Source organism: Vollenhovia emeryi, unplaced genomic scaffold, assembly GCF_000949405.1.
Source record: "Vollenhovia emeryi isolate VEMERY1.0 unplaced genomic scaffold, V.emery_V1.0 DF939169.1, whole genome shotgun sequence".
In the NCBI taxonomy this organism is placed as follows: Eukaryota; Metazoa; Arthropoda; class Insecta; order Hymenoptera; family Formicidae; genus Vollenhovia; species Vollenhovia emeryi.
In genome coordinates, this window is record NW_011967197.1 from 246,182 (window position 1) to 260,704 (window position 14,523).

Consider the following 14,523-nt stretch of genomic DNA (forward strand, 5'->3'; position numbering starts at 1 on the left):
TCTCTCTCTCTCTCTCTCTCTCGCCCCACGCCTGGCTCTCCCGCAACGTCCCTGGTGTCCCGGCATCGCCGCATTCCATCCAAAATTCGCCGCCATGTCCGGAACGCGCGAGTCCACGGTAATATCCATCCCGGGAACGCCGTGACGACGGCGATGCCGCTCGAGGTACCCACCGTTTTTTCTCTCTCTCTCTCTCTCTCTTTCTGTGTCTGTTCCCTTCCCCGCCCTTCCGGGCTCTCTCACCTGTCCTCGCGCCCTTACGAGAGGAGTTTCATTAATGCGCGAGACATGTGTATGTGCGAAAGTCCCCTCGAGAAAGCGCGAAACTCGAAGCTTGTACCGCGCTTCTCATCCGCGTTCCAGGATGACACACGTCGCGGCCGACGCCATGCTGCGAGCGGCCGCCGCCGATTCCGCGGATCGCGCAATAAGCCTCCCCCCACCTCCCAGTCCACCCACTGATCGGTCGGTACGCGAACCGCGGAAGTTTCCTGACACCCTTCGACCGGTAAACGTCCCGTCCTTATCGACGCGCCGTGACGCTTTCACGACCGCGGCAATTTTCAAATTCTCGACCCGATACACTCTTCAGTACAACAGATACAATATAATAGGCGATTTTTGGCGATTGTTTGGTACATGTAGCAAAGTGTACCCGAGTGTACACTCGGCGTCGTGAATGCTTTTACATGATTGCTATCGCTAAAGAATCGAAAGCTAAATAGTCTACTAACAAGAATAGTCTTCAGGGTCGCCAGCAACAATCAACATCGAATTTGGTTGACCGTATCTAGCAATTTTTATGTATTAGTTACTCGCTACGTATCGACCACGGGTTTTGGTCCTTTTCAAGCGATCTGACTGAGAAAGTCACCTTTCTAGCAATGTTCTCGTGTAGCAAACCTCGACGCGGAACTTTTGCAGCATTTTATGACTAAAGACAATCTATTTTACATCACCAAAATACACGCGATTCGTACACGACTGTCTCAGTCAGATCGCTCGGAAAGGACCAAAACCCATGGTCGAAACGTAGCGAGTTCTAACACATGAAAAATTGTCAGATACGGTCAACCAAATTTGATGTCCTAAATAATCTACTTAATGCACGCAACACGTCCGATTTGTGATTACAAAATTATAAATTAACAGGGAATTGTATAATCGCATACGTACTGATTTACGAAAAAATCAGCAACTCACATTCTTCTCTCTTAATGATTTATTGAGAAAATTGTATTTATAAAATAATAACTTTGGTAAGACCATTAGAAGAATTTCATATGTTAAGTTTTTCTCCTTTTCGCGTTGAATCTCCCGATATCGAACTGATCGCCGGGCAAACGGAAATGGAAACTTGCGTTTTAGTCTAAACTAATTATTACACAAGGTACGAGTCGCTCATTCGAGAACGAAAGTACCTCGCATGTACATCGTAACAAGTTAGTAAACTTTACAGATCTCTTAAAGTTTCAGGTATTGGTCACTTAACATACAATCCTCCTCATATATGTATAATATATATTTGTTTAGGAAAAAACACGACTCTCTTATAAAATTACTCCAAATGTAATAGAAACTCGCGTTAGATATTTTGAATTTCATTGCTCATTAAATTTAAAATGTACTTTATCTCATAAACGCTCGTTGTCCAAGAAGAGACAATGGGAAAAAAAAGGACTCTGGAAGATCAAAATAACGACGCGATCATTCAATGTATGGTCGAGTAAACGTGCTCGAGCACTATTCGATGAAGTACATTTAATCGACTTGTATAATACGACGGAAAGTTATCGTTGATTCTCGAGACATGGGTAATACGTAAATGCTGACAACAAACGAATAATTAGCTTTGTTTCTAATAAATGAAAAACAGATCTCTACGATGGTTAGTTGAGTCGAAACTAATTTACACAATTGCTAATGATTCTTTATCTACATGCAATTTTTGTGTTTGTTGAACATCCTTAGTCTAAGCCCGAATCCATACTCGGAGCTTACGCTACGTTTTCACCATCAAGCTGATAATGATGACGTCGAAGAGCGGCTAGACGTAATCTCTCGGTCTCCAGAGCCTGTTCCAGTTCCAAGATTCGCACTTGCGCCTCCATTTCGAGCCTTTTCGCCTGATGTAAACTCAGATTAGACATGTCTAGATCTTCTGTAAAATTGGAATACAGAAATATTAAGATGCAATCGCGCGATGCGGCGTAATATAATAATTCAATACGCTTTCGAACAAAATACCATTTTCCTCGACAAGATGATTGCAACTTTTAGCAGTCGCCACAACGTTCGCCGTAGCTTGAGTCACCTCTCTCGAGGCTTTAGAGAGTTCAGTCAAATTGTTACTGTTTCTGTCAGCCTTGACTCTACTAGCGACTACCAATTGTGCAGTAGACGCTGCTATTCCTTGCGAGGCAACGACCAATTGCTCGAATTTGCCGTTGCCCAACACAACTTTGTCCGCTGCTTCTCTGTAGCGATAGTTGTATACAGACATCAACATTTAGAAAAACTATTAGGCAATTACTCTACACTTACAACAAAAAATTGGCGCCCATAGCAATCGCTTTCGCCGCCGAGATGAGACCCTCGGACCACTGATGGTTACGTTTGTAAAACTCAGTTGCGGAAACAGTTCCCTGAAGTAATATTGTTTAGATTTCCAATTGAAATTTCTCTTTACGTCAATCATTTATCTACCATTCAGTACATCGGATATTTCCAAATGATTGTTAGAATCAACTTCTCGTACCTTTCCTTGATCTACAATCTCTCTCTGCAGAAAGCGCGACTTCTGCACTAATTTCCTTATGCACTTCATTAGATCCGTGCAGGAATCCAGGATCTGTTCGTTCACTTTCAGTTTCACACCCGAGTCCGCCGCGCGAGATTTATCCAACATATCCTATCGAAAGGTAAGTCGAGGAGGATTATTAAGATCTCGTTTACCCGGTTCTTTTTCTATCTTGCAAGTATGTTTATCATTAAGCACCTGTATTTTTGCAACCGTTTCTTCTATAGCTTTATCCATACTCTGCAACTCGCTTTCTACTAAAGTCCCGATAATTTCCACGTTGTTCTGAGTAGTCGATAACGTACTTATGAGAGACGAAATCTTTTGTAACTGACTTTTGACATTTGCAATTTGCGCACCGGTCATTGAGGACTTCTCTTTGATATAACTCAACATAATTAAACCTTGCGAGCCTAATTGTTTGCATTCATCGGCAAATCCTACAAGTGTACGACGGGTCTTACAGAAAGCGTGAAGAAAATTGTTACACTCCAGAATATCTCGTCAGTGTCTATACGTTCTCAAAGTATCTTGCCCTCGAATACTTAAAGCATTACCATGCGATTATAAGAGACTTACTGTCGGCTATACCAATATCCGTCGATGTATTCGAAGTGGACTTTGCATATATCAGATAGAGAGCCAGAAAGTACGCGCCATGTACAGCGGTACGTATTAGCGCTTTCCCCTTCGTTGTATCGAGCATATAATTGTTGTACGCCTCCTCCAAGTCATTAAACGACTTTTCTGTCGGCTCCAGTAAACTTCCGAGATAATCGGGCGTGCAAGTTAACGCCGATATGGCTGGATTATCGATCGTATGCATCGCATGGTGCATGATAGATTCCGCCTCTGATATAGCGTTCACTGAAACAAAAAATCGTTATAATGTCCCGCGCAAACTAACTAAAAAGATTTATTCAATTGCGTTATTGCTCACATAATAAATCAAACAAAGCCGTGTTAGCGTCCGTTTTCACTTGATTATGGGATCGCTCGGCGTCGGCCTCCAAATTTACTATCCGTAAATCCAGCTCTTCCTTTTGCACCAACAAGTCATGGAGATCTCCTTCCAACGCTGTTTTCTCGGACGTTATAAAATCTATTTTCGCTATTAAAGCCTACAACGCAACGAATTCTCTCGTCAGCGGATACGTGGGAAAATAATTAGGGGAATTACAGCGCCAATTGCAAATGTTAATTTACCAGATTTTCAGTTTGAACAGCGTCGAGCTTCTTTCTCACATCCTCCAGATCTTCGCGCGCTTGCGCTACCCGCTGCGTTTCTTGTTCCGTCGACGCTTGCCCTTGAAGCAACTCCTGCAATCGTTCTTCCGCTTTGGTCGTCCGACGTTCAGATTGCTCTCGTAATATCTTGATTCCTCCCAATTCCTTATCTAGCTCAGCTTTCTTTCGTGCAATAATAATGTCGTGAATAAAATGATGGTAGATAATTACTTTTATCTTACCTCAAATACGCACCTTCCTGATTAAACTGATATGTTCTTCTCTCAGTTTCGAGTAAACATCCTTGAGTTTTTTAAACTTTTCCTCCAACACCTCATTTTTCCCTTGAGACATTTAACAAAAGCAAAACCGTTACCGGTCGTTTGAAAGCATACAACAAATTTTTAACAGTACCAGCTGCTCAATCGTGAAGAAATTACAAATAAAAATCTCACCTTCTATTTCTCGAATGCTTGTTAACGTAGCAGCGTTTTCCTTCATCAATTTCTGACAAGTTTGCTTCTCCGTCACAATTTCATTGCTCTACAACATTTGCACAACGTGAGTTGACGAAAATAGAACGAAATTACTAAACATACATGCTGGGCGCTTACCTTCGTAGAAAGTGTCGATTCCAATTCTAAAACGCGATTTCTAAAATCCGCAACTATCTGTTGATGGTCCATTAATAAATGATTTACTTCTTGCCTTTGGCGAATGTTTTCTTGATACAAATGATCAATAAGGCTGTCTCTGGAAGAGCATACGTTTGTGAGAGAGTAATCACAGGAATTATCGTATCTTGCTTTTCAATTAGGAGAAACGAACCAGAAAGTGATACAGAGAAGGGGAAAAAAATGTTACCTCTCTGCAAGAATATCGGGTGATATTGAGCCATTTCGCGTATTCACAGAATCCAACTGATCGCCGGTTAGTGATCCTGTATCAGACGTATCAATAAGGTTATCTATGGCAGTCTCGGGATCTATAGATTCCTCGGGCGGAAGTACCACAATCGGCGTGACGTACGTTCGCAACTCGGCTTGTATTAAAAAGTTGGGTGGCTTCTGAGATACAAATACAAGGAATATAGCATGCGGATTCTCCTGCGAATCGATCCAAAGGTGTATCAATTGAAGATCTTACCTCAGGTAACGACGGAATTGCTATCAAATGTTTAAAATACTGCATGTGCTTGATGGTATTGTAAAAGCTCTTGAGCTCGTGGAACTGCTTCGAGAATCTATCGCGGTGTCCGGTCAACGTGTCCGCCGGGAGCGCGCCGTGGAGCTTAAACAGGATCTTCACGCAGCAATCGTACAGCTGCGAGGCGTCCTGGATACACGGAATCAAAGGCGCGAGTCGACACTGGCCGCACGGCGTCATCGAATTGGATCGTGACAGATCCAGAGAACCGAAAACTGCAATTGCATATAAAGCCTAATCTACAATGTGCTTTCTGCATCTAGAAACATTCTATTTTATGTAAACAAATCAAAACGCTTAACAAACTTGTCGACAATTTACGATTGTACAATGTATAATGCACAATTTATCAACTTGCCCAAATTTTGTAAGCGTATTTATTGGCTAGGAAATAGAATGTTTCTAGACGCAAAGGACACGTTGTAGATTAGCCTTAAAGAGCCTACACTCTAGGCGGGCGTCTCACCAGTTCGGCCACTGAGGCATGTGGTAATATTAGTCGCAATAAAACCTATCGAGTTTCACGCTCTGACGTACCTGCATGTTGTAAATTCAAAATGTCGTCCATGTAATCGAACATCTCGACGGACATCTGGAAGCTAAAGGAGGACAAGTTATATATGTGCCACGTTTGCATTCGGCATAAAGTTACGAGGAGGCCGGGACTCACTATATATTGATGTCATTTTCCCCAATTGCCTCGAGCTCTTCCGGCGTTACTTGCAAATTCCCAGGTAGGCGCGGATTCCGCTTGTGGTAATCTAATTTAGTTATCAGCAGTCTTGCGTACAGCTGTATGAGACGACCGTAGCCCTCTCTGAGGTGTTGCCAGAGCTTCCCGATGTCCTCCAGCTTGCCGCGATACCGCTGGGAGTCGACGATGACCCGAGGGTGGCCCTCGCGCAACACCTTGTGCAGCACATGGCAGAATTTCCACGCGACGATCTGATTCTCCTGCAACGGCTGCCTCAGCATGTACGTCCAGAAGATGCAGCCGCTCTTCTCTCGATACGTGCCGATGATGGCACCTGTTGGCTCATTAAGGAACTTTCCTCTTTCTCCCCTGGGCGCACATCTCTCGAGCGAATAATAAATGCTACGATATATCTGGCACTTTAGATTGGAAAAAAGGATACTGCGGACATGTTTCTCTTTGACCGGCGTCTCTGCCGCGTTTACAGCCTTCCCGATGCTGATACTCTATAAACAATAAACAATTGTACAGTTACACGACAGAATTTCCAGACAGTCCCTCGTCTACTTTTACGCTACACTCAGTCTCGGGGTTCAACCTTCTATTACACTGGCTCATAACGAACTCTCCGTCCCTTCGTCCCCTTCGCCAGTCGTCGCCTCGCATTTTAATTTTTCTATGTGTCGCGCATGCCCTCGCGCCAATACCTGTCAGTTAAACATCGCCCTAGGCTCATGTCACAATATTTGCTTGTCCCTAGACTATCTCTGCCGTCAGCAGTTGTACTTTGCCTCTTAAGGTCTGTGTCCACGATGCTAGAACTTGGATCAAGTTCTAGCATCGCGGACATAGGCCTTTACAACGTTAACTGTTTCGAAAGGGACGCCCGGTGCGGTCCGCATAATTCCCAGTTCAGGATATGAGATAATTGTGATATTCGTACGTATATAGGCGCGAGCTCTCTCGACTCACCAGTTGATGAAGCTGTTTGTCGGTCAGCGGTATTGTGGTCATGATGATACCATAATAAATTCACCGCGGTGAAAAGAAAAAAAAGGAGAGCGAGATACGAAGGCGCGCGAGCGCGCGAAACGACGGCGATATCCGGGGGGCGCACGCAAATACGGATGTCGGCACGTCGACGTTCACAGGTCGCCCCGTGTCATCCCCCGTCGACTACACGTAGGACCCCGTGACTCACGTCGCAAGCCGCCGGCGTATATTATCTGCGAAGCTGCAAGTTGAAAATTATCGTTATTCATAATTATCGTGCGCGGAGGAGCGCGCGATACCGCCCGCGCTCCGCCCCCCCCCCCCCTCGCCCCGCTCGCGGGGGATGGAGCGACTGGGGAGTCCCCCTCCCGAGTTGTTTGACCTCGGCGGGTGCGGCGTATGGTACCTGAAGCCAGCGAGGCACGGGCGCGAGCTCCGCGCTCAGGTCGGCCCTTGTCTGCACGCGATCCCGTCGCCGGGCCAGCGGGGACATGGCTCGCGCGACGACACGTCGGGCCCGCGTCCTCCCTCACGAGCGCGACAGCCGCGGGCGCGCCATACCGCGCGCGACTCCGCTCCGCCCGTGGGTGTCGTCGTTGCCCGCCGTCATGCGAGCGGATCGGAGCGGATCCGCGTGGAGCGTGGCCGATGACTCGCGGCGAGCCCTTCCCTCTCCAAATTTCTTCTCTCTTCCTTCTTTTTTTTTTTGTTTCCCTTCTCCCGTCCGCCCGAACGCGCGCGGGAAGGAGGAGACCGGTGGAGCGACGGATAACGGACGCGCGCGGAGAGAGAAGAGAATTGGGATAACAAATAATCGGCACCGCACGACACCACACGCAACACCGGAAAGCCGCTCGCGGGATACATAGAGCGCCGAGCGAGCGGCGAGCGCAGCGGCACCGCCATCTAACGGCGGCCGAGACGAATCTTCTGTTTCTTGAGGAATATCTTTTACCGACACAGTCGGATGTAGTTTTGGCGCTTGTTACAATTCGTTTCCTTCGCTTTTGCGCGCAAAATAATACCAGAGTAAGCTGTGGACTGTGCAGTAAAACACTCGGTTAGAAGTCGAATAAAATCTTCAATTCGTAGCTTTTGTTAAATTTGAAATTGGCTTTATAATATTGCAATATTGTGCGGGAGAATTTTGCAATTTCAAATCTTGTACGAACTACAATTCGAAAATGTCAAATATCTTTTTATTCGACTTCTGAACTGAGTGTTTTAATAAATAACAATGCCTCGTATGGCCCCTTCTATTATTCTTTGAGTGTTTCAAGTACGAAAATGTTCTGATATGCGGTCCGCAACTTATCCCGGTATTATTTTGTGCATAAAAGCCAATAAACAGATTTACAAGCGTAAAAATTATATTCCAATGTGTCGGTAAAAAAAAAGATGACTTGAACAATTCCTTTTACGCAAAGTGAAAGTGTGAAATAACGTAGTTGACAAAAATATCAAATCGTATACACGTTGTATATTGATAGGAGTAACTGGCAACACAAATCATTTTTTAATTTCACGCAACACTCTTGCGAATAACACATCATCGTTTTACATCATTGCCGATCAATGTTTCCAGCTGCTTTAAGTTTCCAATTGTAATAATTCCAAATAAATGCATCCTTTTACATTCAGTAAAACAATTTCATTCGATTATCGCAAAGGTTCGTCGTATCCTCTTGGCCTAACTAATTCTTAGTCCCTAAGTTACGGAATTGTAGGATGTGTGCGTTTCTTACATTGTTTCGATGTTTTACTTGTAGGCAGGAAAGATGTGAATGCACGTAATCAACGTTGAGATGCGGTCGCATAATTGCGAAAGATGCCTTCGCAATTACATAAATGCGTGTAATCAACTTTCCCTCAACAATCTTAACAATGAACAAAACAGCACGTAATATACATACATATACAAGTACACAGCCATTTTCTATTATATCGTAGGCTCACAATAAAAACCTCACTTTCATTATATGGTTAAAACGCATTACACGTGCATACAGAAACTCAGTAATGCAACGATAACTATAAACGCGCACGAATAAATTTTTAAACTGGGCGAACTCGCCGTCATTTTACAGCGAAGTATTTTAAAAAATTAACTACATAATGTACTGATGATGCAAATGAGTTAAACGCAACGCAACAGCGCGTACACGCGTAGTACAATTAGCATAATTTATTAATTTATTCTGCGCGAGCAATAAGTCCATTAGCTTCTGGTTGAAGGAATTCTGCTACAATAGCCGAGACCATTTCGCTGAGGGTGCTTTTCAACTTGGTCAAGTCCCTAAAATCACAGCAATGTATTATACAACGCGGTGATATAAAATTCACATGCTAAAAATTGACTGCATTAAAATGTAAAGCAGCCAAAATAGAATTACAATATAAAGGAATGCCATTACAGGTTGCGTGTAGAACGATTAAAATGTCGACTTAAATGAAGCCGGACATGTAAATGGCTATTCTTGCAAACTTGTAAACAGCGAGGAACTTACTCTCCAGGAGATCCGCATAATTCATTGTAGTATTTTATTTTAGGTTCTGTGCCACTAGTTCTTAAAGTGGTAACCAGTCCATTTTTGAACGTGAAGGTGATCATTTGGCTGGATTTCGACACCGGCAGAACTGCTTTGTTATCAGGTTTTGTATTGTCGTATCCAGTTGTTAAGTCTCGAATGCCAGTTATTATATATTTTCCTTTAAGAATCCCGCTTGGGTACTGCCATTAAACAAGTTACAAATTAGAATTTAAGGCAGGAGAAAAAGGAAAGAGAACAAGAAAGAAGAGACAAAACTTTCGACACCGAGACACGAAAAGAGAGTTTTTAAACTTAAAAAGAATTCTTATTTTTATGCGCAATATTGTCCTTCTGCTTGTCATCACTGTCTCTGACATGACAAGAGAAATGCAAACGAGTCTGTTTTTACACGCCGAAGCAAGCAATACCAACTAGCTGAATGATATAGGCCGGTATTCACAGTCAGATCTTATATTCAAGACCGCCTTAAGATCATCTTTAGATACTCCGTAGCCAGTGAAATGTGTTGCATGCAGAATTTTTAGATATTGTAAATTCAAGACGGTCCTGAACACAAAATGACTGTAAATACCGGCCCTAGTGACTAAAAAAGAAATTCACCTTAAAAGTACTTACTTAATCGTGCTTATATCAGTTTCTTCCTCAAGAAATGGAGTGAGATGATATAACGCTAATACTACTGGAATAAACATAACGGCAAGAAGCACGGAAGGCAGTAGCGTCAATGATACAACAACGACATTTACATACTTGCTGTAGATACTGTTTTGTGTCATCTTAACGAACATTGGTAGACGACGGGAAAGAAAGAGAACAGAAAATGTTAGAAAATTTCGTTAGAAATCACTTTGTTCGTGCGTAATTAGGCGCGCCCAAACATGTTAATGCACTACAACACGAAACACTGCGTTAGGCTTGAAAAATAAGCTGCGCACTGAAGAATAAAACGGTACGTTCTCTAAAAAGAAAATGACTAACGTTACACGCTTCGCGTTTTACACACAGTGTTCGTTATTATTATTTTATCACGAGAACAACGATAAGGCGCCATTACCGACACAACTGTCACCTACGATGACACATGCAGAAGTACATCCGCGCGTCGGTGTTATTTCACTTTCAAAGCGGTTAGCCAGCTTATGCTACCTCATGCATCACATATACTTGTTGACCTTGCAAACATATACCATTAAACACAGATTAGAATACATTAGTTGTTTATGAAGCGGCGCTCGGCGTTAGACTCGCGGCAGAAAACTCTAGCCTTATATAATCTAGTGTATCTCTATACCAGACTTTTTATACTGTCTGATATCTACCTAATCTCGCTAATCAGAACCGCGATTAAATGAACTCGTCAGACGTGTCTTTTTATAGACGTCTTGAGCGACGGTTTTGCAAGCGATACGATTGCATACCGTGCGATATCAAATTCTCTACTACATACGTATTTTCTAAATATACTTTTAAAAATATAAATGTTGTTACATTTATATTTTTTAAATTGTATCATGTGTGTTGCGTAGATAGAAGACAGATTAAAGTGCAAACAGATGGCAATTTAGACAATTGGCATGCGAGCTTTTTAAATCTTAAGCCTATCACACAATGCCAGGCAACAGGCAATAGGAATAGAGAATAGAATTTTTGACGCGTTGGATTCGTTAGAAATTTTCTACCAACCAATCCAACGCGTCAGAAATTCTATTCCCTGTTCCTGTTGCCTGGCATTGTGTGATAGGCTTTACTCATCAGACGGAAGGGGAGAATGTCTTATTAGAATGAAACCGAGATTAAGACGATACTTACTGTATCCGGTTGACCCGAGTGATTCCTCAGTCGTTCAAATATCGCTTTAATGGTATCTGGGTCGTGACATATCCAATAGGAATTATCGCTGACATGGTGGCCGTACCTACACATAGCGTGGAATATATAAAATATATGAATAAACTTGCGTTAAAATTTGTCTCAGACTTTACATAAACGCGACGTCACGCACTCTTCGTATATCTCCTCCAATTTATCAGATAAAGTCAATCCTATCGTTTCAAGATAAGCTGCTAGCTCCGCCGCGCGAACACCCGCGCTAATACCATCCTTGTCCAGGACCTTCGAGCCGCACATGAAACCTATAGCTTCCTCGTACGCGAACAAGACGTCCTTGTTGGCCTTCATTAACTCTATAGCTTTGTTGCCCATCCACTTGAAGCCCGTTAAAGTTTCCTGCCGAAAAAAATGAAATATTGTCATTGGACAAAATTGTAGAAATCTTATAAAATTTTACCATATCAAACGTACAAACCTCGAAATTGAAACCTTCTTTCCTGCCCATTGAAGCTAGGATTTTGCTGGAAACGGTAGATGCTAGCATATATGTTTCTCGCATATCGACATCGGGATGCGATACTTGATAAGTGTGAGTCATCCACCAGCCCAGTAACGCGCCGAGTTCGTTCCCGGAGAAAACATGCCACTCTCCGCTACAAAGATCGTCAGACGTGTAATGTATTTCTATTGCACGGCCGTCGCAGTTCAAGTACAAATTCATTGCGAGTTCACGAACCTCTCCGTCTTCGTTGCGCACGCGAGTCTGTCGGCGTCGGGATCGTTAGCGAGTATTATGGACGAGTCGCTTTTATTTGCCAGCTTTATGCTGAGATCCAGGGCGCTTTTCCCTTCCTCCGGATTCGGGAATTTCACCGTGGAAAATTCCGGGTCTGGCAACTTTTGCTCCTCCACCGTTATGAACGGCTGAAACGGATAGTGCGCATTGAGTACCCGCCTTTTTACAAAAGCCACGCTTTCAACACGCTAAGGTGCTACCTTAAAATTCGCTGCCTCGAACGCGGCAGTCATGTAGTCATGCCCGACACCGTGCATGGCAGTGTATATGAATTTCAACGTGGTATTCCTATTGACCTCGGGATACAGAACGTTATTTTTCAAGTCTCGGTAGTAATGCCGCATGATATCGTCCCTTGGATCATCGTAGCAGCAACTTTCGTAGATGTGGCTCACGTCCCACGAGGACTCGAGCGGTTCGAGGCTGTCAAGAATGTAGCTCTGGATCTTCTTGTCGTGCGGCGGAATGATTTGCGCCCCGTTCTCCCAGTAGACCTTGTACCCGTTGTCGTCCTTGGGATTGTGAGAGGCGGTCACCATGATACCGGCCGCGCATTTGTACCTCAAGATAGCGTAGGGTATGAACGGCGTGGGGCAGATTTTGGAGAATAAATAGACCTTGATGCCATTGGCTATGAAAATTGCAGCAGTCAACTCGGCGAACCTGAAAGATCGACGGATTCTCTTACTACGAATCACTGTGAGTTGGATCAACGGTGCATCGCGGTCAATATTCACCTTTTGCTATTGTAACGGCCGTCGTATCCTATCGCAACACCCTTCTGCGCAACATCGAACGCCGTATCCATCAGGTATCTCGTTAACCCTTGGCCAGTCTGCACGATAACTAGATCATTCATCTGGCTGTAACCTGGTCCCATGCGACCCCGAAGACCCGCCGTTCCGAATTCAAGTCTCTTGAGGAACAGCTTGGACAACACTTTCGTCTGTCCCTTGTCCAAGTATTCAAGTATCTCGTCCTCCGCCTTCGGATCCTGCCAGCGCAAAAGTTTGTAACTTGAATATGTTCAGCGCGTTACAACACGCTGACAATAGGACACGTTCGGCGAGTGTCTACGAGCGTAAACGCCATACCTTGTTCCACTGCAGCCACTCGACGATCTTGCCATCCAAAGTGCCGTCGCCGGTGTTTACCGAAGGGAGAGCCATGGTACCAGCGGTGCTCCGGTCAAAACAGACACGTTAAATCCCTCGACGAGCGAGTCCGGTTCGACGCGATTGCAAATGTAACTTCTCCCCGGCAGGCGAAAGCGCCCCGAGATCACTTCTGTGCCCGCTTACACCAAATTTTCTGTAACGCATACGCAACGGGGTACATTTGAGATAAGGGCGAGTTGTGTAATCGGCCGCCAACCATTCGGACACGACGGAGAGGCAAGTTGAATAAGAAACGATAAGAGTAACGTAAAGAGCCTGCTCGTCGTTGTCCGATCTGTATTATCTGCATCGACCGGATGAGCGGCTCGATAAGCGACGGCGGCGGCGGCGACGACGAGGAGCGGACGTAGGTTACGCGAGCGTCGCCGCGTCAATTCTTATCGGACGCGCGTAAATTATCTCGCCTTATCTCGCGCGAGCGAAGGAGGCCCGGGATACGTCGCGCGGGTCAGTTCGAATTTACCTCCGATCTCGATTCACCGGCCACGTCGTCGAGTCGCCAAGGGCCGCCTTCGCCGCGAGACGCCGGCGGCGTCCATCGATAAGGGAAGATACCGCGGCAATGACGTATCCGTCGGACAGGCGCGCAGTTTTATCGCTAGGTGGGTGGGTGTGTTTTCTTTGTTGCGCGCGGCTTGTTTATATTATCGCGGGCGTAGCCGCACAATCGTGCCGGGAGAAGAGAACCTTGAAGTTTTTCTTCCCGACTCGGCCACGTGCGACGCGGCGTGAAGCACGGCGCGTTATCGAATCGCGCGATACGATCTCGATTTTTTGTTCAGCAATCGATCATTAATGCGAGGGCGTGAAAAAGGCGCGCGCGCGCGCGAATAGCGCGCCGTTAGGCGGGCGATAAAAACAATTTGCGCGGCTGATTCTTTCATCATATCGAGCAAAATATGATCGATTTGCGCGCGCGGCCTCGCGCATTTCGCGTCGCGCGCGCCGGTTCGTCCCGAAGTCGGCCACGGTCGAAAACTGGGGGTCAATTCCGTATCTTAAGTGTCGGTAATGGGATTCACGATTCATTATCATACAAATGCTTCGCAAATAAGTGTTTTTTTTTCAGATACACTTTAATGTCACATACGCATTATAGTACACATGACGCTGCATCTTTCCCGCCTTTATCAATCCACGTGGGACGATAACGATTTCTCTCGCGAGGTTCAAAGAATTTGTTTCCCTCTCATCACAGACTACGTTTCCACCGAGGGTCAGAGTCGGGCTAGAGTCGGGTCAGAATC

The 14,523-nt window shown here is 44.8% G+C and overlaps 3 protein-coding genes across 8 annotated transcripts in view; all 3 read right to left on the reverse strand.

The window, feature by feature from the left end:
- Positions 1 to 832, reverse strand: part of LOC105563950 (protein polybromo-1) — a 20,897-nt gene extending 20,065 nt beyond the window's left edge. For 2 of the 5 annotated variants that reach the window (XM_012015973.1, XM_012015972.1), the window contains exon 1: positions 244 to 832. The gene's annotated coding sequence lies outside the window, so the exon portion shown is untranslated. The remainder of the gene's footprint in view (positions 1 to 243) is intronic. The other 3 variants (XM_012015970.1, XM_012015968.1, XM_012015971.1) reach the window with 2 other exon arrangements.
- Positions 833 to 1,207: 375 nt separating this feature from the next.
- Positions 1,208 to 7,510, reverse strand: LOC105563952 (huntingtin-interacting protein 1). The gene is made up of 18 exons (XM_012015974.1): positions 7,327 to 7,510; positions 6,900 to 7,161; positions 6,370 to 6,433; positions 5,904 to 6,261; positions 5,771 to 5,832; positions 5,174 to 5,448; positions 4,892 to 5,094; positions 4,642 to 4,780; positions 4,483 to 4,570; positions 4,283 to 4,371; positions 4,007 to 4,210; positions 3,741 to 3,921; positions 3,380 to 3,667; positions 2,999 to 3,240; positions 2,759 to 2,911; positions 2,545 to 2,645; positions 2,248 to 2,477; positions 1,208 to 2,161 (listed from the first exon to the last, which is right to left on the reverse strand). The coding sequence occupies exons 2-18, from the start codon at positions 6,939 to 6,941 to the stop codon at positions 1,998 to 2,000; spliced, it is 2,883 nt and encodes a 960-aa protein (XP_011871364.1). The 5' UTR covers positions 6,942 to 7,161; positions 7,327 to 7,510; the 3' UTR covers positions 1,208 to 1,997.
- Positions 7,511 to 8,380: 870 nt separating this feature from the next.
- LOC105563953 (phosphoglucomutase-2) lies at positions 8,381 to 13,905 on the reverse strand. 2 transcript variants are annotated; one of them, XM_012015976.1, is made up of 10 exons: positions 13,740 to 13,905; positions 13,193 to 13,409; positions 12,836 to 13,092; positions 12,299 to 12,761; positions 12,039 to 12,226; positions 11,778 to 11,955; positions 11,475 to 11,698; positions 11,282 to 11,387; positions 9,428 to 9,651; positions 8,381 to 9,216 (listed from the first exon to the last, which is right to left on the reverse strand). In XM_012015976.1, the coding sequence occupies exons 2-10, from the start codon at positions 13,265 to 13,267 to the stop codon at positions 9,114 to 9,116; spliced, it is 1,818 nt and encodes a 605-aa protein (XP_011871366.1). In that variant the 5' UTR covers positions 13,268 to 13,409; positions 13,740 to 13,905; the 3' UTR covers positions 8,381 to 9,113. The 2 variants fall into 2 exon arrangements, with proteins under 2 accessions (XP_011871366.1, XP_011871365.1); XM_012015975.1 differs by lacking the exon at positions 13,740 to 13,905 and having other exon boundaries at positions 13,193 to 13,592.
- Positions 13,906 to 14,523: the final 618 nt, after the last annotated feature.

What these genes read in the sequence shown, in the direction of transcription:
- LOC105563952 (XM_012015974.1), bottom strand. Translation starts at nt 6,941, where the DNA reads ATGACCACAATACCGCTGACCGACAAACAGCTTCATCAACTG. An exon ending in ACAAACAGCTTCATCAACTG is followed by an intron (nt 6,434 to 6,899) that starts GTGAGTCGAGAG and finishes TATTGTTTATAG; the next exon opens with AGTATCAGCATCGGGAAGGC. An exon ending in ATATCAGTTTAATCAGGAAG is followed by an intron (nt 4,211 to 4,282) that starts GTGCGTATTTGA and finishes ATTGCACGAAAG; the next exon opens with AAAGCTGAGCTAGATAAGGA.
- LOC105563953 (XM_012015976.1), bottom strand. Translation starts at nt 13,267, where the DNA reads ATGGCTCTCCCTTCGGTAAACACCGGCGACGGCACTTTGGATGGCAAG. An exon ending in TGCGCAACGAAGACGGAGAG is followed by an intron (nt 11,956 to 12,038) that starts GTTCGTGAACTC and finishes CGATCTTTGTAG; the next exon opens with CGGAGAGTGGCATGTTTTCT. An exon ending in TTATGCGGATCTCCTGGAGA is followed by an intron (nt 9,217 to 9,427) that starts GTAAGTTCCTCG and finishes CTGTGATTTTAG; the next exon opens with GGACTTGACCAAGTTGAAAA.